At 39.0% G+C, this 23,811-nt stretch overlaps 2 protein-coding genes across 16 annotated transcripts in view; one reads left to right on the plus strand and one right to left on the minus strand.

Annotated features, from left to right (window-relative positions):
- The window catches only part of PDHX (pyruvate dehydrogenase complex component X), an 89,060-nt gene extending 68,603 nt beyond the window's left edge, over window positions 1-20,457 (minus strand). For all 5 annotated transcript variants that reach the window (XR_012423336.1, XR_012423335.1, XR_001484767.4 and 2 more), the window contains exons 1-2: window positions 20,260-20,457; window positions 5,327-5,407 (exon numbers count right to left, since the gene is read on the minus strand). Coding sequence is in view for 2 of the 5 variants with exons in the window: in XM_045371670.2 (XP_045227605.2) it covers window positions 5,327-5,407; window positions 20,260-20,419 (241 nt within the window). In the remaining 3 variants the exon portion in view is untranslated. The remainder of the gene's footprint in view (window positions 1-5,326; window positions 5,408-20,259) is intronic.
- A 222-nt stretch (window positions 20,458-20,679) lies between these two features.
- APIP (APAF1 interacting protein) overlaps window positions 20,680-23,811 on the plus strand; it is a 39,988-nt gene continuing 36,856 nt past the window's right edge. For all 11 annotated transcript variants that reach the window (XR_012423337.1, XR_012423338.1, XM_005578208.4 and 8 more), the window contains exon 1: window positions 20,680-20,835. Coding sequence is in view for 6 of the 11 variants with exons in the window: in XM_005578209.4 (XP_005578266.1) it covers window positions 20,779-20,835 (57 nt within the window). In the remaining 5 variants the exon portion in view is untranslated. The remainder of the gene's footprint in view (window positions 20,836-23,811) is intronic.

Genomic DNA, 23,811 nt, shown 5'->3' on the forward strand with positions numbered 1-23,811 from the left:
GTAACAGAGTGAGACTCTGTCTCCAAAAAAAAAAAAAAAAAAAGAAAAGAAAGAAAAAAGAAATCACTTCCTATTAAGAAACCATGAATGTGGATGTATTTTGGCTTTAGGATAAGGACCCTCACAGACTGATAAACTACAGATTCGTATTCAAGATCCTTCTAATAATCTATCTTATCTTACAGCCACTATGCCCCCAATGCAGCCAGACCTACCTGCTGTTGCTAAAGTATGTCTCAGTGACATCTTTCTTCCAAGACTTTACCCATGTTTTTCTATCTGGAATGTCCTTCTCACTTTTTAAAAAAGCCCATTTATTCTACAAGGACCAGTTCAAATACTACCTCATCTGCAAAGCCTTCTTGGATCCTTGTCATGTACCCTGCTTTTGGCTTACTTTCCCCTCTGCTGATACCTTTACTAACTGACCACTTACAGCAATGCAGTTCTATTCCAATTACCATGTTAGTCACAAAGGGAAGCACAAACAAGAACAAACTCGGACATAATCCCCACTGAGGAACAAAATTTAGTAGTATGTCCAATCAGACTTGGTTGGGTCCATCAAGGACCAGTAATGTTCATTTGGACAACCTCACTGCACCATACCTCCTAACCTCCATAGTGGCTCAACCCACAGCAATTTTTCTCGCCTTTCCTTACACCCCAGACTCCCTGAAAGAAGTGAGGTCTTGTCCCAAACTCCGCAGCTCATTTGGCTAGGGTTCTCAAGTAAATACTTGTCAGCCCTCTTCCTGATCCCCAAACCCATCATTAGTGGCAAAAGTGATGCCATGAACGGCTAGACCTCCTAGGATCATAACACTGCTCTTCCAGACTCTGGTGTCCTGCCCACTGCCTAAACTCTTGATACTATTTCATATGCACTAGACTGGACCACTCAATACCAACATTCATGTGAGTGACATCTGTGCCTACTAAATCACATTAGGATACCCTGGAAGTCCTTGCCAGGGCTAGTCTCTGGAATTAGACAAATCCTCCCCAGACCATGTTATTCATTCTCTCCTTGCTCTTTCCTTCTTTCTTTCCCTTTTTAACACTTGACTTACCATTGCTCCAGGTGAAGCATCATAATGGCTGTGGGGGACTCATTCAGTCACCTCTAATTTCTCTATTCTTCTGTCTAACACTCCCTAATAGGTACTGTAGATTCATCCTCTTTCCTCCACAATAGTTTAACCTGATACAGAATGAGTCAAGCACAGAGAAAGACAGCTACATAGGGTGCTAAAAGAGGCTATCCAGTGGCCAATACCTAGAGGGGTGACTCTACTACCACACATGGCAAAGGAAAAAGGGGAAAAGAAAAGGAAAAGAAAGTAGCTGCCAGAAAAACAAAAAGTCCCTTTCTCCAGCTTCCTTCACATTAACTGTTCCTCTATCCTTCTGTATGAGCACTGTAACATACTCACCTCTTTTATTCACAGTCTTATTTCCTAAGCACTATATTAGTTACTTAAAATCTGGCAAAATGGTTGCCAGAAACAGTGACGTAATACAGCTTTATAGATGGTATTGCATCAAATATTCTCTTAATAATATCAACATTCCAATTCATCTGGTACTAGTTTCTCATTTCAAATTATATCCTGAAAGCACTATGTACAACTTTAAAAAATATATATATATAAAAAATAAATTTCAAACTATACAAAAGTGGTGAGAAAAGGCAATGAAGCCACATATACCTTTTACCTTACTTATACAACTGCCAAGTGATTCATGACTGATCTTGTTTCAGTTATACCCCTCCCTACCCTCTCAACCTCCACCAGGGTTATTCTGAAGCTAATCCCAGAGATATTGTCATTTCATACATAAGTATTTCATCTCACATCATTTATAGGTGAGATTATTTTTTTAAAATAATCAAAATATAACCAAATTATTATTAAACCTTTAGAATTAATAATCCCTACGCTGGGTGCAGTGGCTTATGCCTGTAATCCTAGCACTTTGGGAGGTCGAGGCAGGAGAATCACTTGAGCCAAGGAGTTCAAAACCAGCGTGAGCAACACAGGGAAACCCTGTCTCTAAAAAAATACAAAAAACTGACCAGGCATGGTGGCCTGTGCCTATGGTCCCAGATACTCAAGAGACTTAGGTGGGAGAATCACCCTTAGCCCAGGTTGAGGCTGCAGTGAGCAGAGATCGCACCACTACACTCCAGGCTGGGCAACAGAGTGAGACCATGTCTCAAAAAAAAAAAAAAAAATCCTTAGCATCATTAAATATCCAGCCAGTTTTCAAATGTCCCCATCTGTTTTGTTTGCTTGAATCATAATTAAAATAAGGTCCATACGTTGGCATTGGTCTCAAATCTCTTGTATGCTATAGGTTCGCCCACCGCCTGCCCCGAGCTCTTCCCTGCCACCCTGAAATTTATTGGTTGAAGAAACTGGCATATAAAATTCCTCAGTTTAGCTTTTGCTGATATACTTCTGATAGTGTCATTGAACATGTTATATTTCCCCCTGTATTTCCTGGAAAATGATAGTTAGAGCTATAGGCTTGAATGTATTTGGTTCAATTTTCTGGCAAGACTACTTCACAGTGGGAAGCATGTAATATCTGGTTATCTCTCTTTTTGTGATGTTAGCAGCTGTTAATGATACTATTTTACCAGAGATTGCAAAACGGCGATACAGTGACATTCTATGATTCTTCTATCTTTTAACAACTGCGATATGCTAATAATGAGAAACTTCTCATCAATTACTTGGTTACTCAGAGCTACAGTTCATATAGCAGAAAAGGTAGAGAAAAATGCTTGAGTCTTTTCATTTATTACATTTTCAAAATGAGTTATTTCTTACCACCCTCTAAAGCTAACCAATTATTTTTTTTCCTTTAGTATTACTGTGAACTTACGGTTCAAATATATTTAATGTACTGAAATATATTAAATATATTATCCTTATTATCCTTAGTGATCCTCAAACTATCTCATCTATGGCTCCTGAGTCCTTTAAGTTGCCCTCAGGAGTTTTTGACAGGCTCCTTGCTTTCTGAACTGACAAGATATTAAAAGCTCATCTGCACATCTCCTGCCCTAGACCTGAAAGTAGCTACTCTCCAAGGAGCCTTCATTTACTTTAGTGGGAACTGATATTTAGAGACTACAGTCTGGGTTCTAGGGGTGCTCACTGCGACTCGATTGGTCCTTGTTTCCAGGCATTGCCAGGGGAAAGAGCTAGAAAATTTACCATCACAGAGTCTTTCCTAACCTTAGAAACTTTTACCTGTTTCTCCTTTAAACTACACTAAAAATCCAAGTTTCCAATGATACTATCTTAACCAGTCATTTGCTTTATCCCATAAAATACACAAAAAAGCCTTAGAATAACAATACCAGCATAACCAGCATAATATGATTACTCTAACAGTTGAGGATTATACTTTTGGAGATGCTTTATCCTTCAGTTATAATCTATTAGGGCATATAATCAAATATCTGACATTTGAAATAGTGCCTCTCTGTATGGTTATGTAAGCAAATTGAGAGAGAGAGAGAAAAAAATGAATTAGAATCACCTGTCTCATTGTTTCAGTCTTTAGGACTCATTTACATTTTAAATTTGTTTTAAACTTGGGCAAAATATGTATGTGGTCCCAAAGTCAAAGAGACAAGATATATTCAGAGAAGTCCAGCTTCCAGTTTCTTCCCCACACTTTTCCCTCCATTACTCTGTAAATAACCATCTATTGTTGTTTTTAAAGTTTTATTTTATCCTTTCTTTTTAATTTCTTAAATATTAGCACTGCCACCTCTTTCTTTGATAAATGATATATACTATACTCACTTGTCTATACCTTGCTTTTTCCAATGAACATCACTCCATAGCAGTATGAAGAGATATTCCTCATTCCTTTTTACAGTTGTGGATATAGTAAAAGTTATTCAACAAATCCTGTACTAACCAACATTTGGGTTGTTTCCACCTTTTGCTATTTCAAACAGTGCTGTGATAAAAACAGCCTAGTGTGTGTTTGTGACTTTTCCTATTTTTGCTGCTGTAACACTGAAACAGATCCCTCGAAGTAAAGCTGCTAGGCCAAAGGGTAAACATAAATGTAATTTTTCTAAATAGTGCCAAATTCTCTTCCCTAGTATTTACACCATTTAGCATTTCTTCCAGCAATGTCCGAGAGTGCCTGCTTCTTCCCTTCCCTCCACAGCCTCATCAAGAGAACAGCTTGTCAAACTTTTTAACTACTGTCAATATAATCGGCAAGAAATGACATTTCAGTAAAGTATCTGCATATTTCTTATCAGCTGAAAGGTCAGGCAATTTTTTCTACGTTTAAGAGCCATTTGCAATTATTTTTCCATAAACCATCTGTTCATGTATCTTACCCACTTTCTTGTTGAGTTGACAGTCTTATCGATTTTTTAGGGATATTAACCCTTTGTGATAGAAATTGCAAATACTCTTGTCCAATTTGTCACTTCTTTTTTTACTTAACTTGTATTTTTAGCCATGTAAAAGTATCAAATTTTATTTCCCATATTATAATCTGGATTTTGAGTTATAGTTAGGGTGTTTATTCTACTTCCAGGTTCAGAGGAATTCAAGACTTGCATAGTTTCATTTTTATACATTAAATGTATAATTCATTTGTAATTTATCCTTCACATAATATAAATCTAATATAAATTAAATAAATCTAATATTTATTTATTAAAATAAATCTAATATTGTCTTCCTTTACTATACACTTAAATTCCACGTGCAACTGCATCTATTTCCTTATTCTCTACTCAGCTGCACTGGTCTGTCTTTTAAGTACCAATCCCAGAGTTTTAATTAGAAATGCTTCATACTATGTTTCAATAATTAGCAGGGCTACAACCCTCCTCCGCTGCTCTGCTTTTGAGGGTTTTCCTTGGATTCTACTTATTTGCTTTTTCCAATAAAATTTATAATGAACTTGCCTACCTCCCAGAACACACACACGCACGCGCGCACGCACACACACACACAATCATGATAAAGTTATCAATTAAGAAGAATGTCAAAATTATGATGTTGAAACTAAAAGCTGGGTATAAGGACTAAAAGTTGAGGGAAAAGCCTTAAAATATTTTTCACCATTCTGTGCTTGTGTAAGGATATAGGCTGAACCCAGAAAACCTTTGCTACATTATCATGGGAAAATGTTATTTAACCAAACTTATATTAACTACCAAAGGGACACAATTTATTTAATTTATATCACATATTGTATAACAGGACAGATTAGAAAAAAAAAAATAACCAAATAACAAAGCACACAGGACATTAGGAAGGTACCTCCTCACCTTCCTTTTTCAGCCATTTCACAATGTTTCCCTCTTCCATTGTAGGAGACAGTGACGGCATTAGTATCTTAATGGGATCACCTGAAATTGAAAAAAAAGGAAAGATCAGCCACAACAAATAATGCACCTCTTGAGGCATCAATATAAGTTCAAGTAAATTAATGTCAAATTCAATTTGAAAAAAAAGGCATTCCAAAGTCTAAAAGATTCCCAACTGGTAAACTAAGTCTCCAGTAAATAGTATGGAAACATAAAATTCAATTTTTTATAACAATAAAAATGTTTTTTGGAATATTTTAAACTCTGTTTTCATAATTCCCCAGTGTTCTATGCATCTTCTCAAGCCAGGTGCTTACAAGTCAAAAAAAAAAAAGGAGAAAAATTGATTTAGGATTGATTTAGGTTTCACCTCCTCCTTTCCCTTTTGTTTCTGCAAAAAACATTTATAGGTAAAATGACCAAAGAAAAAGGCAAATAAGAAAACAACAACAAAACAACAATAAAAAAATAACAACAACAAAAACATGGTTCTGACGATCTACAACAGAATAATTAAGATCAGAAATTGGCTGTTTTTATTTTCCTCTAATATTATAGTATTCAAGAATCAAAGGTTCCTACGAATAAGTGTGAAAGGAAAAGTTTGCCTCGTCAAGGATGATTAGAATTTAAGTGGTTAAATTAACCTCACTTTTTGTTGTATACCACAATTCAATTGGGGATCCAGAGAAGTAGACCTCAAACCAGAATGATCTCTCAATGAAGCATAACTACATTTTCCTTAGGTATCAAAAAAGGAAACACTATGTATTTGTCCAGCAACACTTCCCAATCCACTGTCCAGGGTTACAATCAAGAGCAACATGGCTTTTAGATTACAATTTACCATGGTAACAAATACACCCATCCCCTGTAGTTTTCCACAGACCCTATTCTCCTCAGATAGTTCAACTCTCCAGACTCAAACAAGCAAAACACTGTAGCATAGCTAACATACTTCAAACGTGGAAGAACAGGGATTCTTTTGTCTCCACTGATGTTTTAGGTTAAAAGCAAGGAAATTTAGCACTAATGTTAAATGAGAATAAATATTTATCTTGGGAAGCTGAATAACTTGTACTGCATTTTCAAATGGAGATTTCCTATGGCTTCATGATAAAGGCGCTTCCACCTCTTTGCAGTATTTAAGAGAAAGTTTCTGTACCTCTCCACTTTTCCCTCACTCTGAAGGTCTGCAGAAAGAATGCAAGCATGCATACCTGCCTCAGTCCCTTCCTTATTTTAACAACTTCCTGATTATAGACAACCTGCAGTCTCCTCTCAGCTCCTCCACCCACGTGCTAGGCATACGTGGCCCTGCCTTTCAAAAGCAGCTCCACGGGCCCAGTTCTCTGTGTTCTTGCCATCAGGGCCCACTGGATATGAGGCAGCAATTCGGATATGTGTGCTTGCTTTGTACACACAGTCTCCCTCTAAAACAGAAAGTTCAAAGTCTAAAGTGGGGTTATACTAAGAAGCCCAATCTTAGGCCACAGATCTAAGTCACATTCTCCAATCCAATGTAACTATCAGCATTTGATCTCCATCTGTCTTACCCTTTCTCTCTCTCCACTGGCACCAAATTCTAAGAAGGTTGGAAAAGTAGAACTATCACTCCTAGTGCCCCAACAATGACACAGCCCAAACCAAAGTTCAAGTCAAACATGCCCATTTCATCAAAGAGAAAACCACAATCTAGACTGATTACAGCATGCGAATCTGCATGCTTAACTCTCAAAGTTGTGCTGACTTAACATCTCAATATTCCTTACAAACATGGATCATCAATTAATTAATGGTTATTGATAGCTTATATTCACTCAGAAATCCAAATGTAGCAAACCAGACATATCAGATCCACGTGAGCATTCTTCATATATGTCTAATTAAATATCCTTGTAAACCTTTTCCCCACCTTGAACGTGCAGAATTCTTGTATTAAAAAACCACTTTTGCCGAGGTGGGCAGATTTGAGGCCAGAAGTTTGAGACCAGCCTGGCCAACGTGGTGAAATCCCATTCTATTAAAATTTAAAAATTAGCCAGGTGTGGTGGCACATGCCTGTAATCCCAGTTATTTGGGGGGCTGAGGCATGAGAATCACTCGAATCCGGGAGACGGCTGCAGTGAGTCAAGATCACGGCACTCCAGCATGGGCAACAGAGCAAGACTCTGCCTGAGAAAAACAAAACAAAACAAAAAACCATCTTTACAGGCCAGGCGCGGTGGCTCACGCCTGTAATCCCAGCACTTTGGGAGGCTGAGGCGGGTGGATTACGAGGTCAGGAGATCGAGACCATCCTGCCTAACACAGTGAAACTCCGTCTCTACCAAAAATACAAAAAATTAGCCGGGCGTGGTGGCGGGCGCCTGTAGTCCCAGCTACTTGGGAGGCTGAGGCGGGAGAACGGCGTGAACCCGGGAGGTGGAGATTACAGTGAGCCGAGATCCCGCCACTGCACTCCAGCCTGGGCGACAGAGCGAGACTCCATCTCAAAAAAAAAAAAACCATCTTTACTATTGACAATGAATATTTCAAATGCACACGAAAACAGGTTATCTCTAAGTGCATTATATATTGAAAAACAGGAGGAAAAATAGCCACAATGAGTTTCCTAACTCCTAATTATGAAAGATGGTTATTTTGAAGACACTGAAGAACAAAGGCCATCCAACTCCAGTCCACCATGACTCTCAATAACCGTAGCTGCAACAGTTTCACTTAATTCCCAAGCTACCTCTAGTTGAAATGCTAATTATAACTAGAAGGTAGCTTTAAAAAATCTCTGCATTTTTTACTTAGTAAAATAAGTCCTTGTGAACTAAAATAGGCACATTAAAATATTAAATAGGTAAAAAATAATGCAAACTACTAAGTACAACCATAATGTTTTGTCTATAAAACGCTGGAGAACTAAATTCTTGAGTGAACTAAAATTAGGGAAGTGCACTTAGGGAAAACACACATACACACACACACTCTCACACACAGGCAAGATTAAAACATTAGTGATGCATCTCCAAATCCAAACCATAACAATCCTACACTTAATTGCAAGAATTCTTCAAATGTGCATAAAGCTTAACACATTAAATGCATTTGGAGATAATAGAATGAACTTTCTAATCCTCTACACTATGTGGTGTGTCCTACTGCCTTTTTCATTTTTTACATGGCTTGATAAAGAAATCATAAACAGTTGCTTAAAGAATGTACTGTTAGCCTGAGCCTCAGCATTATTTTTTTAAGCTCAGAATAACAAATGCACTTGTTTTGGGAAAAAAAAAAAAAAAAAAGGAGTGGGGGGTGGACAAAAAAACTCCTACCTTTTAAATAGCACCATGGTAAGAGGCCAGCCTCTTTTTGAAAACAAAAGCTTAAAAAAAAAAAAAAAAAAAAGGTCCCAATGTGTTCTTATCAAAAAGCTGAAGCCAGGCATTATGAACAGAATATTTCATAAATATATACATATTACATTTATATATCAAAGAGTTCCATTTCAAAGAAGCAACTAAATGGACCTCAATGATACTATAGCCAGATTCCAATTTATGACAAATACTAACTTAATTCTCTTAAAGTCTCTCTCCAATATTTGTATGCTTTGGTTCCAATTGTCATGACACAATTCATATTTATTTTATGATTCTATCTCCTATTATAATCTCTCACCTAAGAGACCTTCACATTTCCATTACTCTTGACATTAAGGACTATATTATGAAGCCTCTGCATTTATTAAGTATTATTTTTCAAGTTACCAAACCAAGAACCTCAAAATTTTTCATATTTTAAAAATAAAAAGAACATAATCGTTCCTTAGTCACCCTTCATGAAATGAACTGAAATTATTTATCTGAATTATGATAATATAATAATTCTGTAGTAGATCATTATCTTTACTCTGAAATGAAGGTGACAAAAACCAAAGAAAAATATTTTGGACATTTCCATTATTCAATACTATCTCTTGATAGATTATACTCACTTATTACAGAGAGCTAAATGTGCAGTATATTTTGTGGTGATTCTAACTAATCTATCCTCAGGCTTTCATGCTAGAAAAATCATTTCATAAGCATTAATATGTTAATAAAAGTACATATTTCTTTCTAGTATACCCTCTTTTGATTAGAACACTACATGATATCTTTTCCAGATGTATTTTTCTGATAAGAAAGTAATTACGCAATCATAATATCAGCTTGAAGTGACAGGACTGGACATAATTAATATCTGCCCTTTATGGCTGCTGTCAGCTCTACTAAGATAGTGTGGACTTTTCTAGACTCCTTGGAATGGAATTTTATCCTTTATCTAATATTAATTAATTTGCATTTGAAATTATATGCAGACTCCCTCCTCATTCCAGTAAGCTGTACATTCTACCATTCTCTTGTCAAATTAAGGCGGCCTTAAGATATGCACCAATTATGTTTCCTACTAATATTAGTTTCCCACAATTACAGGTAAGTAGTTTGCTGCACTCATTATACAGGTTTTTCAATTAGTACTCACAAAATACTCAAAATTTAGTTAAAATTTAACACTTTTGTAGTCACTTTAGTATTCTGCTCCTTCTTATAAAGCTAACAAATTATACCGAATTGGTTTGTGAAACCTACCCTTCTATAGCAGTTACAAAACATTTTTTAAAATTTTAAAATGACTATTGTAATGTATGTGGTCCAGTAGTTTATATTTAAACGTGCTGATTTTAAAAGTAAAGTCTCATGACTCATGAGAACTATTTTACTTTTTTTTTACATCAACAGAATGACACAATCAGTTACAATTTTTTGCTTAGCATATTGCTGTTTTCCCTGCCATTTCTGCTACATGAGCAATTTAGCAATCACTGAATTTTACAGTAATCCCTCTAAGCAATTCCTATATTTCTTCAAATAGGCTGTTCCAATTTTTCTATAGCATAATTCTGACTTCAATTTCAAATATGGTACACTAACCTAATTCTAGTTTCTTGTTCCCTAAGTATTTCTTTTATCCTAAGAACAAAACGCTCATACTTCACAGTAAACTCAATTATATCAAAGCTTTAAATTGATGATCTATATATGAACACTAAAAGGTCTCCAGATTAAAAAAAAAATTTCATACACGCAAACTCTTAAAATACAAATGCAGAACAAACTGTTTTATGGTTAATATGAAGCAGATTTAAGCTCCATTACTCTGACTAAAGTAAGTAAGGGTATTCAGCAGTTTACATATGGTACAGCTTAAACATCATGCTCCAGTTCATTTATAGGCTCTAGTTCATTTATAATCCAAGCATGCAAAAATCATGAAATGAAGATAGACCAAATGAAAAAGTAAATTACCCAGTACTTTCTCAGTGTGGCTCCCTGTCTCTAACATTAATTTGCTTCTTCGCTAATAGGGAGAGAGACTGTTCATTTAATCGTTTCTCATTCCAATGTCAGAACACACTAAATAAAACGGAGCCTTCAAAATTGCTGTTCAAATAAAACAATTCTGCCATCTGCAGGCTGGATGAAATAAAGCAGAATAAAGTAAAAGTAATTTAAAAATCAGCACTAGGCACATAGTAACACTTGGAATAAAGGCAGTTACATTATTTTTTATTTTAAATGAGCGTTTGCCATATAAGTCTTCTTTGTTCAAAGAGTTACTCTGGTGTGGTACTGGAGTAAAAATAGACTGAAAATGTCAATGGACCACAATCGAAAATGAATGCACAACAGTTTGTATGAAAACAGCACTTACAGGTCTTGGCATGCTAACAAACATAAAAAAGATAACCCATAAGCAATATATAGGTTGAGTATGCCTTATCAGAAATGCTTGGGACTATAAGAGTTCTTAATTTCAGATTTTTTCCGATTTTGGAATATTTGCATTATTCTTACTGGTTGAGCATCCCTAATCTCAAAGTCCAAAATCCCAAATGCTCCAATGAACATTTCCTTTAAGCATCACCTCTGAGCATCAGGTCAGTGCTCAAAAAGCTTTGGATGTCAGATTTTCAGATTAGAGATGCTCAAACCTGTAGATGATATCATCCAATTTCTACCTGCCCCGCTTGTACACACACAAAGAATGAAATGAAATACTCTAAAATGGCAACAGTAGTCATCTCTAGCTAGTGATATTACTATAAGGGCTTTTTATTTCTTTTATTTCTGATAACCTATATTTTCATATATGTCTACAATAAATTTATCCAATCTTACTTCCTCTTTCAAACTTACCTAACACCAAGTTTAAAAATGTGCTGTTTGTTTCTGTTATTTTTAAACAGAACCCACAAGGACAGAGAGAAAAGAAGGCATAATGGCACATAATTTTGGAAGCAGAAAAGTAAATAGATAAATAATAATCAGCTAAAGAGACCCTAGAAAGCCGTATCCTAAGCCAGGGAGGATTTGGGTGGCTGCTGTTTGAAAAGTAGCTAGATACCTGGATCCCCTCTCTTAATCCAGTGGTAGGTAACAACTCATTCAACAGAACCTACCCTCATTCAACAGAAGACTGAAGCTTGTTTTCTCTGCAGAGGGCAAAAAGAGAGCTTGAAGTTCAATGTACACAACTGGGGATATATAAAAACTGCAAAAATAAGTTAAGTGAGAAAGTATCGGATGTGGCTGACATTACAGAAAACTGTGTGGAGAAGTTATTACGTAGTGTTAGATAAATTAGAAATTATCACAGAGAAAAACTTAATTAAAAATTTAAAAGGCAGTAATAACTGCAGCAAAAAGAAGGCTAACAATCGAAATATGGGACAATCCTCAATTGTGAATAATATTTGTTTAGTGTAAACAGTGAATATTTGACCAAGACTTACAAAACAATTTCACTGGGGAGGGAAAACAGAGGGTGGCACTGACTGTCAGTCATCCACAGATAACGTCTAAAATAGAAACAGGGAGATAGGCAAATGCCAGAAGGAAGTTAAAAGACAAAACCAGTTGCTTCTAAGGCAGACTGGGAAAGTTGGGTGAGATGGGGCAGAGATCCACTGTACTGTTACAAGCCTTTCAGTACTATTTAAACTATAGGCATGTACTATTGTGCTACATGAAATATTTTATTATTTAGTTAAATATTTAATTTAAAAAAACTCAGGGAGAAGCAGAATACCATAGTGATTTAGAGAGCAGGTACTGGAATCAAACTGCCTAGGCTCAAATTTCAGATCCACCACCTACAAGTTATTTATTCAATCCACGTCTGTTTCCTCTTCTCTAAAATGGTGCCATAAATAGATTTTTGTAAAGAAATAAGGTAGGCTGGGAGCAGTGGCTCATGCCTGTAATCCCAGCACTTTGGGAGGCTGAGGCAGGTGGATCACATGAGGTCAGAAGTTCAAGACCAGCCTGGACAACATGGTGAAAGCCCATCTTTACTAAAAATACAAAAATTAGCCAGGCATGATGGCACTTGGAGGCCTGAACCTGGGAGGCAGAGGTTGCAGTGAGCCGGGATCACCCCATTGCACTCCAGCCTGGGCGACAGAGCAAGGTTCCTTCTCAAAAAAAAAGAAAAAAAAAAAAAAAAAAAAAAAAAAAAAAAGAAGGTAACACATGGGGCTTGGCAGAGAATAAGTCTCGAAAATGTTAGCTATTTATTTTTGATGGGCAGCATAGAAATAATTAAGAGGGTATATGCTGGAGGCATTCAGATAGCTGGCTAGATGTATCACAATATCCTATAATATTGTTAAGATGTCACAATATTGTAGAATATCACAGTTCCTACTTGGAGTAATGAGAGATGCATTCACAGGTTCCTTTCACCTTCCCAGCCTAAACTTGAAGGTTCCCTTTTTACTCTCTCCTCTACCTAATTCAGCAGTGTTCTCATGACTAAAGTACACTAATTCTTAATCTCTATTCCAACTACATTTCATATTTGAAAACCAAAATCTCATTAAACTCAGTAGGCATTCAACAAATGCCTACTGAACACTTGTTATCCTAGCCCTAGACCAAACCAGATTCTTCACCTCAAAAGGATTACAATTTAGATGAGAAGATAAATACACAAGTACTAGACAGTAGTAGATAAAAGTGCCATTAGACAATCAAAGAATTATGAGAGCTGAGATTCTACCTGATGAAGACTGGAAAAAAAAAAAAATCTGTACTAGTACTACTTAATATCTATTAGGATGGCTATTATCCAAAAAACAGAAAGCTAGGAAATGATGAAAATGTTTATGGAAATAGGCTTTAGACTAGGTGGTACTTATGGACAAATTACAGGGAGATCTGAGTCCTCTGGACTCAGAATTATATACAAAATTTTGTATGTATGTGCTTTCCTGAAGAAGTGGTATAGCTTTTATCAGTTTTCTAACAGATTTGTTCCCCTCCAAAAACCAGGGCTAATAGATTCCCAAGCAATCTCTCCTGAATTAGACATTTGCTGATCCTAATTTTTCCCTACGAATGTTTCATATAATAAAGTCCTTGATTTATACAGTAACGGAAAGGTATCAAACAGATCACTAGCTATAGTAAATGTACTGCCTACCAAAAAAATGAATCACCATATACCCCATCTTGTTTATAGAATCTGCTGATTCTATATTATTATACTTTTACTTAGTATCCAACAGCACATTAGAAAAGAGGTTAGCCAGAATTTTTAGATAGCATATGGTGTAGAATGCATTTCCTTTGAATGAAATAAACCAAACATTTTAGAAGAGATTTCAGCTTGCAATACTGGCCTTCTTGGTATTAAACTATAAAATTAAAATTCTACATAAATCTCACTTTACTTTGCCATCTTGGGAGAAGAGTAAAAAGAAATTAGCATTCCATTTATAGCCTAGCAAAAGAACACACACACACACACACACACACACACACACACGATACTTTGGGAACTTACACATTTTGTTGTAAAAGGCAAATTAAGCTCAAGACAACAATAAGAAGGTATATTTAAGAGTACGTCACCTTAGAAATTTACAGGTAGGAGAAGTCAATATATACTCTCTCTTAAATAGTCATGCCACCCTTATACGTACTCAAGAATTTTGGTGTCCTTAATTGTACTAAAATGATAGGCTGTCACAGAAATGCTAGTCTACAATGCAGTTATTACTATGTCTGATTTCATTTTTTTTAAAAAAAAAAGCAAAAATGTTCATATAGAATGTACACATGTGAACAAAACGTCAGCATGCTGACACTGTTCTGCTGAAATCTATAATCAAGCTATCACTTGATACTGAGGTAGACTATGGTTAAGGAAACAGGCATTGGTGTCAGATCTGGGTTGAAACTTGAACTATCTACCAGAGTATAGCATTAGTTGTGAGTATTAAATGGAGCTGATTCATGTAAAGTGCTCACAAGGGTGCACAGTATATAGTAAGCTCTCAATAAATGCTACTTATTACTCCCAAACCTACTCCCCAAATTTCTTTCTTGCTGGTAGAAGCTTAACTTTGTTCAGTTATATATTTTTCTTGTGCATACATACTCAGAGTTAGTGATTCCACACTCATCCCCTTGATTAGCCAAAGTTTATCCATTTTTCACACAGTGAAGTCAAGCCAGTAACTAACTTAAGAAAGGGCAAACGACCCAATTCTGGTCAATACAAGAAAATTCTGCTGTGGTAACAGAAGATGTTTCTTTGTTCTGCAAAAAAGACATCCAAGAAGAAAGATCCTCTTTTCTTCCTCTGGACGTCATCAGGTGCACAGTTCCAAAGTGGTCATCCACTTATCCACTAACCTTAGGTAAAATGCTAAAACCTCTCTGAGTCTCTATTTCTTCTCCTATGAAACATGGCAAACCTTTGCAGGGTTTTTATGAGTTAGAAGTAATGCAAATATAGTGAGAGCTCAGTATGTGATGGCTACTTCTAATATGCTGCTTTCATATACAGAATAAAATGCTTTAAAACAAAGTAAACATATACAAAATATTTCCTGATCATCTAAATCTTCTTAGTCCCTCCTGTTGCTGCCTGTAGTAAGATCTCATTTACCCCTGCCCTATTTTCTTTGGATGGGCAAACATCTCAGCTGAGTAGTCTAGATCTGCTTTGCTTAGATGATACATTTTGCTTGGTCATTACCTAGCGCAGAAACAATTAAAATAAAGGACTACTGCACCACTGAGCTATTCTAGTCATGTGGTCATAGCAACAGACATGCCAATCATCCATTCTCAACGTATACTACTTTCTTAAAGAAAATGTCCAAATCGTAGCCTTCGAAAGAATCAGCCTTGCGTGCCCTATAGCACAACTGATCTACAGTGGGTCAGTCAGTTACTCTATTCAAGGAATTTGGAAGGAGATTACAGAAATGATGGTGGGCACTTAAATTAAACTGACAGAGCATCGTGCATAAAGGCCTGAATCACCAATGAGGCAAGGCAAGCTGACATTGAGAAAGAAAAGACAGGAGTAAACAGATTGATAATCACAAGTCTGCACAGAAAAACAAAGTAAATAAGAGAAAGAAGACAAACAATAGGAGCTCTAGAAGAAATAGATGGAATAATTATGGTTTCCCCATAGCCCTGCAGCACTTTATAAGTGATGTTCTATCCTTTTAATAAATCCTACTTTTACTACAGCTTTCTACATGTTTGTTTCCACAGGTAAATGAGAACTCGAAGGACAGTATCAATCTGATCAGTTATCAGTGTATCAGCACTTAATAAGAACCAGGCCTAAAAGAGTATCTGTGTTTTGGCAGAAATACCATACCATTAACTCTATCAAGGAAGTTCCCTCTCTCCTTGTTATAGCACTGCTGTCAAAAACTCATATGCCTACAAAAAACAGGCAGGTGAGAAAAGAGGACTAGCATCTTAAGGCTTTTTTCTTTAGATTCTGACATTCTTTATTGTCATATTAAATGGATAAGCATTTTCCTCCTTTACATAAATACACAATATCTGCTTTCTCCCATTTTTCTTGGTCTTTTGTCTTCTGCTTTCCATAGAGATAAGGGTAGAAGAAAAAAATGACAACTAGAGATGATGCAAATACCAAGGGACATTCAGCCTTGCTAAGATGTAGTGGGGATAGTGACAAAGTAGGAAGCAATTTCCTACCTAAAAAGAATAATTATTATTCAGTGTTAGATAATTGTCACCACATAGGGTTTAACTTTCAATTTTAAAGAGAAAACAAACATCTAGATTTGTCTGTAAAGTCTCCTGATTTCAAACTTTTGCCATAAGTTTTTCTGCTAAAACAATGTGGGTCAGTTCACTGGCTGCCAACTTGCAATCCTACTGTAGGCTCTAGTGTTCTTTTATAATGTCCTGGATTTCTAGCTTCCTTAGGTATGTTTATTTAACGTCTATAATATGCAAGGCCTATAATTACATACTAGGCAAATCGCCACCAAGATTGAACCTCATTTATTTTTCTATTCACAGGTTATTTTAAATTCAACATGTTATTCTTCAGAGACAACTTAAAACCAATATTATTAATTAACATCTTACCAATTATATACCAAATCATACTACCTACTCTGAAAGGACCATAATTTAAACTGTTTGAAGTTAACTGTCTAGGGTAGGTTGAAAAACTGTTTACAGATGCTGTGTCAATTATATAACTAGCACTCTGGCCTCTGGGTCTTGGTTTCTGCTGTTCCTTCAGCCTGTAATGGCTGGCATCTCTTCCTCTAAGAAGCTGCCTTATATATTATTTCCTGATCATCTCAAACTTACCCCCTCTGAGCTTACTGCATACACTACTGAAATCATGCCTTTATTGTTTACATTCCCAAAGACACTATAAATACCTTAAGGATCAGCCCTATATAGAATTTTGGATTGCATGTCCAGAAACTAAGTATGATTAAATGTGCCATGTGGCAAATACTGAGAATCTGTTTGATTCAGCTGGCCACTACTTCCCAAGCAGGCTACCATGTGCCTAGCAGCTAACAGATGCCAATTTCTTCACCCATTCTTCAATAATATAAGTGGTGAGAAAGATAGTCTCTGCATTCTCACTAAATCTATTGAGAGAATGATACAAATTAAAGATTTGTTAAGCAAATTAATATATGTATACAAATACATACATGCACTTCAGTTCATTAACATAGTTGTGTGTCTTTAGGAGACTCAATTTCTCTAAGTCTTGGTGTTTTTGTCCAACTAAATGCAGATGATGCCAACTTTACTAGGTTATGTGAGAAGTGAATGAGAAATTCTAGGAAGTGCTAAGACAATGGCGTATGTCATAGCTAATAAAAATGCTGCCAACACCTCTTAAGGAAACCAAAACTCCAAAGGTAGTTCTAACTGACAAATTTTTAAATCCTGGATATTTGTGTGAAAGAGGAAACAGTTCAATAAACGTACTTAATGTACACAGTTTACAGTAATCCAAACAGTTGCTTAGTTTTATGAAACTACAGTTTCTACCAAGCTCAGAGAAAAAATACCATCGTAAATTCGCACTTTGTAAAACAAATAGTCCAAGGATTGCCACGTGTTTTCGGCATGGCAAAACAAAAATCTGTATGTAGGTGAAAGTCAGAAGCGGATAAATTTTGGCTCGGTATTAGAAAAAAAGTCCAAAGTTTCTAAATACTTAGTATTTCCAAATACTTTCCACAGCTTCACATGCAGAATGTCATGCCTCAAAAGGTTCACGTCCTAATACCCAGAAGCTATGAATATGCTGTTACATGGCAAGAGGGAATTAAGGTTAAAGATGGAATTAGGTTTCTACTCAACCTTGAGATGGGGAAAATATTCTGGATCATCCAGATGAGCCCAATGTAATCACAAGGGTCCTTGTAAGTAGCAGAAGGCAGGGGGGGAGTATTAAAAGTGATGTAATGTGATAAAGACTGAACCAGCCATTGCTGACTTCGAAGCCCATGAATCAAAGAATCTTAGAAATCTCTAGAATCTGGAAAACGTAAGGGAATGGGGTCTCGAGCCTCCAGAAAAGAATGCAGCTCCTACCAATAGCTTGATTTTAGCCTAGAAGATCCATTTTGGACTTCAGACCTCCAGAACTATGAGACGTGAATTTGTGTTGTTTTAAGCCACTAATTGGTGGTAATTTGTTGCAGCAGCACTAGAAAACTAATTTGGCTTTCTGTGAGATGCAGTGCCTTCTTCCTGACAGATGGTATTCAAACTGGGTTAGACAAGTTGTTCATGGTATATGTCTAGGGGATGGGCAATAGGTAAAAAACATCATGAGGATGCAGGTAAGGATTGCTTGCCTAAGTGAGTTCCTAAAGGCATTAAACTGGGCCTATGTATACTTTTTTTTTTTTTTTTTCTGAGACAGGGTCTCACTCTGTCACCCAGGCTGAAGTGCAATGGTAGGATCATAGCTCACTGAAACATCTAACTCCCGGGTTCAAGGGATCCTCTTGCCTCAGCCCCTGGAGTAGCTGGGATGCCAGCACGCCTGGCTAATTTTTTTTTTCAAGTAGAGGCAGGGGTCTCACTTTGTTGCCCGGGCTGGTCACCAACTCCTGGGCTCAAGCAATCTTCCAGTCTCGCCTCCCAAAGTGCTGGGATTACAGTCATGAGCCACCACGTGCACATTTTTGTGTGTAACCATTTATGGTACCTTCTCTGTATAGAGAGTCTGCAGCATTTTCAAAGATTCTCAAAAGGATCTGCTTGATAGACAAGATTAAGAACACTCTTCCCAGATTATATCTAATACTAAACTTTTAATATTCCATGATTTTCTAAGGCAGTGAGTCTCAAAGCACATTCCATTAAATGTCAAAATAAAACATCAGAACGCATCCAACATTTGTAAAATGCAGATTCCTGAGCCCCACACTAGATCAGACCAAATCTCTAGGAGCTGTAAAAAAATTTAATTTCAACAAACTTGAAGGAGGGAAGAGAGGGAATTCTGCACACACTGTTAAAGCACCTCTGCTCCAAGGAATATGTTATGAAACATTACACCAAAAAAACTGAAATAAATTGTTCCCATTACGGAATCTTTAGGAACCCCAATACACTCATCTTACTATATGGCTTTGTGTGATTTTTTTTTTTCCTGGGCCTCAGGTAGCTCAGAATACGAAGGCAATGTCTATTAGACCTATTTAAATTAAAATTCATTCTGTAGAGTGCCAGGAACGATGACTGGCAGGCAATACGTCAGATTAAAAAACGTCAGTCCTATTCTCCATCCCTGCTTCCCTCCAACCCTCTCCCCAAATAAGGAAAAATAATACCCAGCCTGCCATTTTGCATACTGTTAAATACTGCAAGAATTGTGTTAACCGTATCAATATCATTACTAAACGACAATTTTCTATAATAAACTTTTTGGTATGATTTATCTCCTAAATGTTCGCTCTTTCAAGCGAATATTTGCTTGAAACATTCTCCTGGACCTTTGTCTGTGATGCCGTAGGAATTTACAAATTTAAGTCTTCCACGAGTCATGGCGTGGGGTAAAACTCGACTGGCCTCAATGAAAACACCTCCCAACAGAGAGGCCTAGAGAATGAGTAAGAACTCCCAACAGTGGCTTTTCAATCTCGGCAACCTTGGGCAGCTTTTTCTCGTCCGAGACGTTTGACAACCCTAAAGAAACCTGAGCCTTGACTGGAAAGGGGGCTGAGGGAGGAGAGTTTAGGAACCCTCTCCGCGCCTCACAAATAACCCAAATTCCAAGGCAAAGTCACAAAGTCATACAAACCAGGAGGCCTAGGGTAGGGTCTAATTCTCCCAGCTGCCAAGAAAGCCCTCCACAGCATGCATTAGGCCGAGTCGGCGGACCCCACCCAGAGAAAGAGGGAAAGGAATAGGGAGGCCGCGCACCTCAACACCCAGACGCAGGTCCTCAATCAAGACTGCCCCTGTCCCAGGCCCATCACTCAGCTACACAGAGAAGCTGAGCGAGCCCCGGCCACTCACCCCGAAGCCACTGCGTGCTGTGAAACCATCTCCAATTAGCTCCGCGGCTTACAGACCACCCAAGAGCCCCCTTCACCAGTCCTATGCTTCGGCAGCCAGGGAAGCCCACAAGATAACGCAGTAGCCGCGGATCACAGCCTAGCCTCCAGGAGGCCGCCATCTTCACGGCCTTCTCACCGGCTGCCCGCAGCACAGCCTGATGTCCAGCATCAAGGCCCCGCCTCCCACATGGTTGGCCACACCCCCAGACGATCGAGGTGCCTTTAGGTCTCTCAGACTTGAAGCCCTCCTAGTCCCGCCTCCAACCACGTTGGCCACGCCTCCCGGGCAGTCAGGTGCGCTGCTGGATAGCCCAGCCGGAGGGGCCTTACCAGACCCCGCCCACCCTGTTCGCCCCGCCCCCGGGCTGCCCTCAGCGCCGCCTGATTGCATTTGCGGCCTTGCTGCCTCAACCTAGGCTGAGCGCCGCGAGTAAAGTGGTGCGGAGATTGGAGGCCGCGTGGGTCCCTGGTCTAGGCCATGTCTGGCTGTGACGCTCGGGAGGGAGACTGTTGTTCCCGGAGATGCGGCGCGCAGGTAGGGGCGGGGTCACCGGTACCGGTTATTCCCAGGAGTAGAGGCCCAGACGGAACCTGGCGGCGGGAGCTGGGCGCGGGGTCGCGGGCCGGGCGTTTGGCTGCGGGGCGGGGCTTCGGGCCGGGCAGTTTGCGACCCTGGAGCACCGCGGCCTTCGCGTTGGGAAGCAAGGCTGCGGCCCCAGGCGATCAGTGGTCCCGGGCGGGGCGCTCCGACGACGGGAGCTGGGCGCCAAACATTGGAAAGAAGCAAATAACGCAGAGAGAATAGCGTTTGGGTGACCTCAGCGGGTATTTATCAGGAAGACAGGCCAGAGAAGGAATCGTGAAGCTCCGAAGTGGAGCTGGGGCGAAGACCGCGCTCCCCGAGCTTCTTTTCTGCGCCCTGACCAGTTAGGCGTTTGGGGAGACTTTTGGCACTCGGGAGACATTTGCCGAACCGGAGCTGTGCCTCGGCTGCCAGCGCTTTGCCTTTGAACAGTTGCTCCTTGCCTATCTCCCTTTAGATGAATTGTGGGATGATCATGGGAACGATTCTTCCTTAAGCCGAAGTCAAAGGGAAATCCACCCTCACTCTGCATGTAGTTTTCGGTCATTTACACAAACCAACAGTTTTATGGAGCACCTTCTCCGCGCTCAGAGATGGCGGTACATAAGACAAATGGCCCAGGGTCTGGAGAACTAGACGAATAAGCAGTTTCAGCACAATATGATAAACCCCACCTAAGAGGCAGGGAAACCCCTCAAAATTAGCTCCCTTATTCCCCCTATCTTATTCCTCCCATGTATATCTTTCTTAGGGTTGAAAATCCTAATTAAAAAGTAGTAACTAGCAGGAGATTTCATTGCTAAGTATTTGTCAACCGCTGTCTTGTTTGAATAAGTGACTTCCCCAAATTAGCGAAGACTACTCTGAAAATAGAATGGTGGATAGGCAAGGTTGGATGGGAGAGAGAAGATCTTGGAGATAGGACAGATAATTGGAGATCGTTCCTAGGCAGGTGTGTATGGAGAAGTGTTCATGCCCTCAATCAGTAAATCTTAGTGTAATGTGAGCATCAAAGAGAGCCTTAAGGGACCCCAGAATAAACTAGGATTCTCATACCAAACATGGCCCACAGACAGCTTGATGGACAGGCATGTTTCATTTGCCTAACTCAATGTTCATGAAAAATTTGAGCTAACGTTTCTTTTTTTTCGACACGGAGTTTTGCTCTTGTTGCCCAGGCTGGAGTGCAATGGCATGATCTCGGCTCACTGCAACTTCTGCCTCCTGGGTTCAAGCGATTCTTCTGCCTCAGCCTCCCAAGTAGCTGGGATTACAGGCGCATGTCACCACGCCCAGTTAATTTTTGTATTTTTAGTAGAGATGGGGTTGCACCATGTTGGCCGGGCTGGTGTCCAACTCCTTACCTCAGGTGATCCACCCACCTTAGCTGCCCAAAGTGCTGGGATTACAAGTGTAAGCCACCATGCCCGGCCAAGTCAACATTTCAAAATCCAGAAGCATTTCAGCTTCTTTTAAAACCTCAGAACATATGGTGACATCGGGCCCTTATTTTTTCCTGGGATCTGGATTGTGGTTGCTAGTGAACACCGCCTTTACCGAGGGTGCTGGCCAGGTTACCACAGCTTCCACTGCTCACACTGGATTTGAATATCCAGTTAAATACATGAGCCCCTCTAGATATTTGTGTCTGTCTGGTTTTGTACAAATACATAAAAACAGCAATAAGAAAAGTTTTAAGAAGTCATAAAATTTCATTGTAGTTTTAGCGGGTCATGGGCAATTGAAAGAGACAGTCTCTTTGGCCTTAAGGAAGGGGAACATTCAACTGTAAGTGATTAGTTCAACAAATATTTAGTGAGTGCCTACTATGTGCCAGGCATTGTGGATTTAAGAGTGCAAGCTGCATCTGGTTCCTTCTCCCCTAGAACATGCTGTATAGTGGCAGAGACAAATTAGCAAAGAGACAAGGATGGTATGACAATATGACATAGTATGACATATGACAATATGACTTAGATGGGAAAGTTCAAGGTAGTTTAGGAGTATACACTTGACTGGGTTAGAGAATACCTCAGGAAAAAGTGAAAGTATCTACTGAGGCCTAAAGGATCAGGAAGACATAACCACATGCAATGAAAGTAAAGATATTCCACGTAGGGGAAGTAGCATGTACACAATCTCAGGATTGTCCCTGATTATGGACATGGTGTGTTCCCATATTAAGTTTGGTGTTCTGGAACATAAAGTAGGGGCCAGAGACTTGAGAAGAGATGAAGCTAAAGAGAAAAGCTACTGAGAGGTGAAGCCAGCTGGGTTTCTGGGTTGACTGGGGACTTGGAGAACTTTTCTGTCTAGCTAAAGGATTGTAAATGCAACAATCAGCACTCTGCGTCTAGCTAAAGGTTTGTAAACGCACCAATCAGCTCTCTGTAAAATGGACCAATCAGCAGGATGTGGGTGGGGCCAAATAAGGGAATAAAAGCTCGCCTTGCTGCAACTGGTTAGGGTCACCTTCCATGCCATGGAAGCTTTGTTCTTTCGCTTTTCACAATAAGTATTGCTGCTCCTCACTCTTTGGGTCCGCACTACCTTTATGAGCTGTAACACTCACTGTGAAGGTCTGCAGCTTCACTCCTGAAGTCAGCAAGACAACGAACCCACCAGGAGAAACCAACAACTCCGGGCACGCCACGTTTAAGAGCTGTAACACTCACTGCGAAGGTCTGTGACTTCACTCCTGAAGTCAGCAAGACCGCGAACCCACCAGAAGGAAGAAACTCTGGACACATCTGAACACCTGAAGGAACAAACTCTGGACACACCATCTTTAAGAACTGTAACACTCACCGCAAGGGTCCACGGCTTCTTTCTTGAAGTCAGCGAGACCAAGAACCCACTGGAAGGAACCAATTCTGGACACACTAGGACCAGACCTAAAGGACCTGCTGAGCAAATCTTAGGTTTTTA

Source organism: Macaca fascicularis, chromosome 14, assembly GCF_037993035.2.
Source record: "Macaca fascicularis isolate 582-1 chromosome 14, T2T-MFA8v1.1".
NCBI classification, from domain to species: Eukaryota; Metazoa; Chordata; class Mammalia; order Primates; family Cercopithecidae; genus Macaca; species Macaca fascicularis.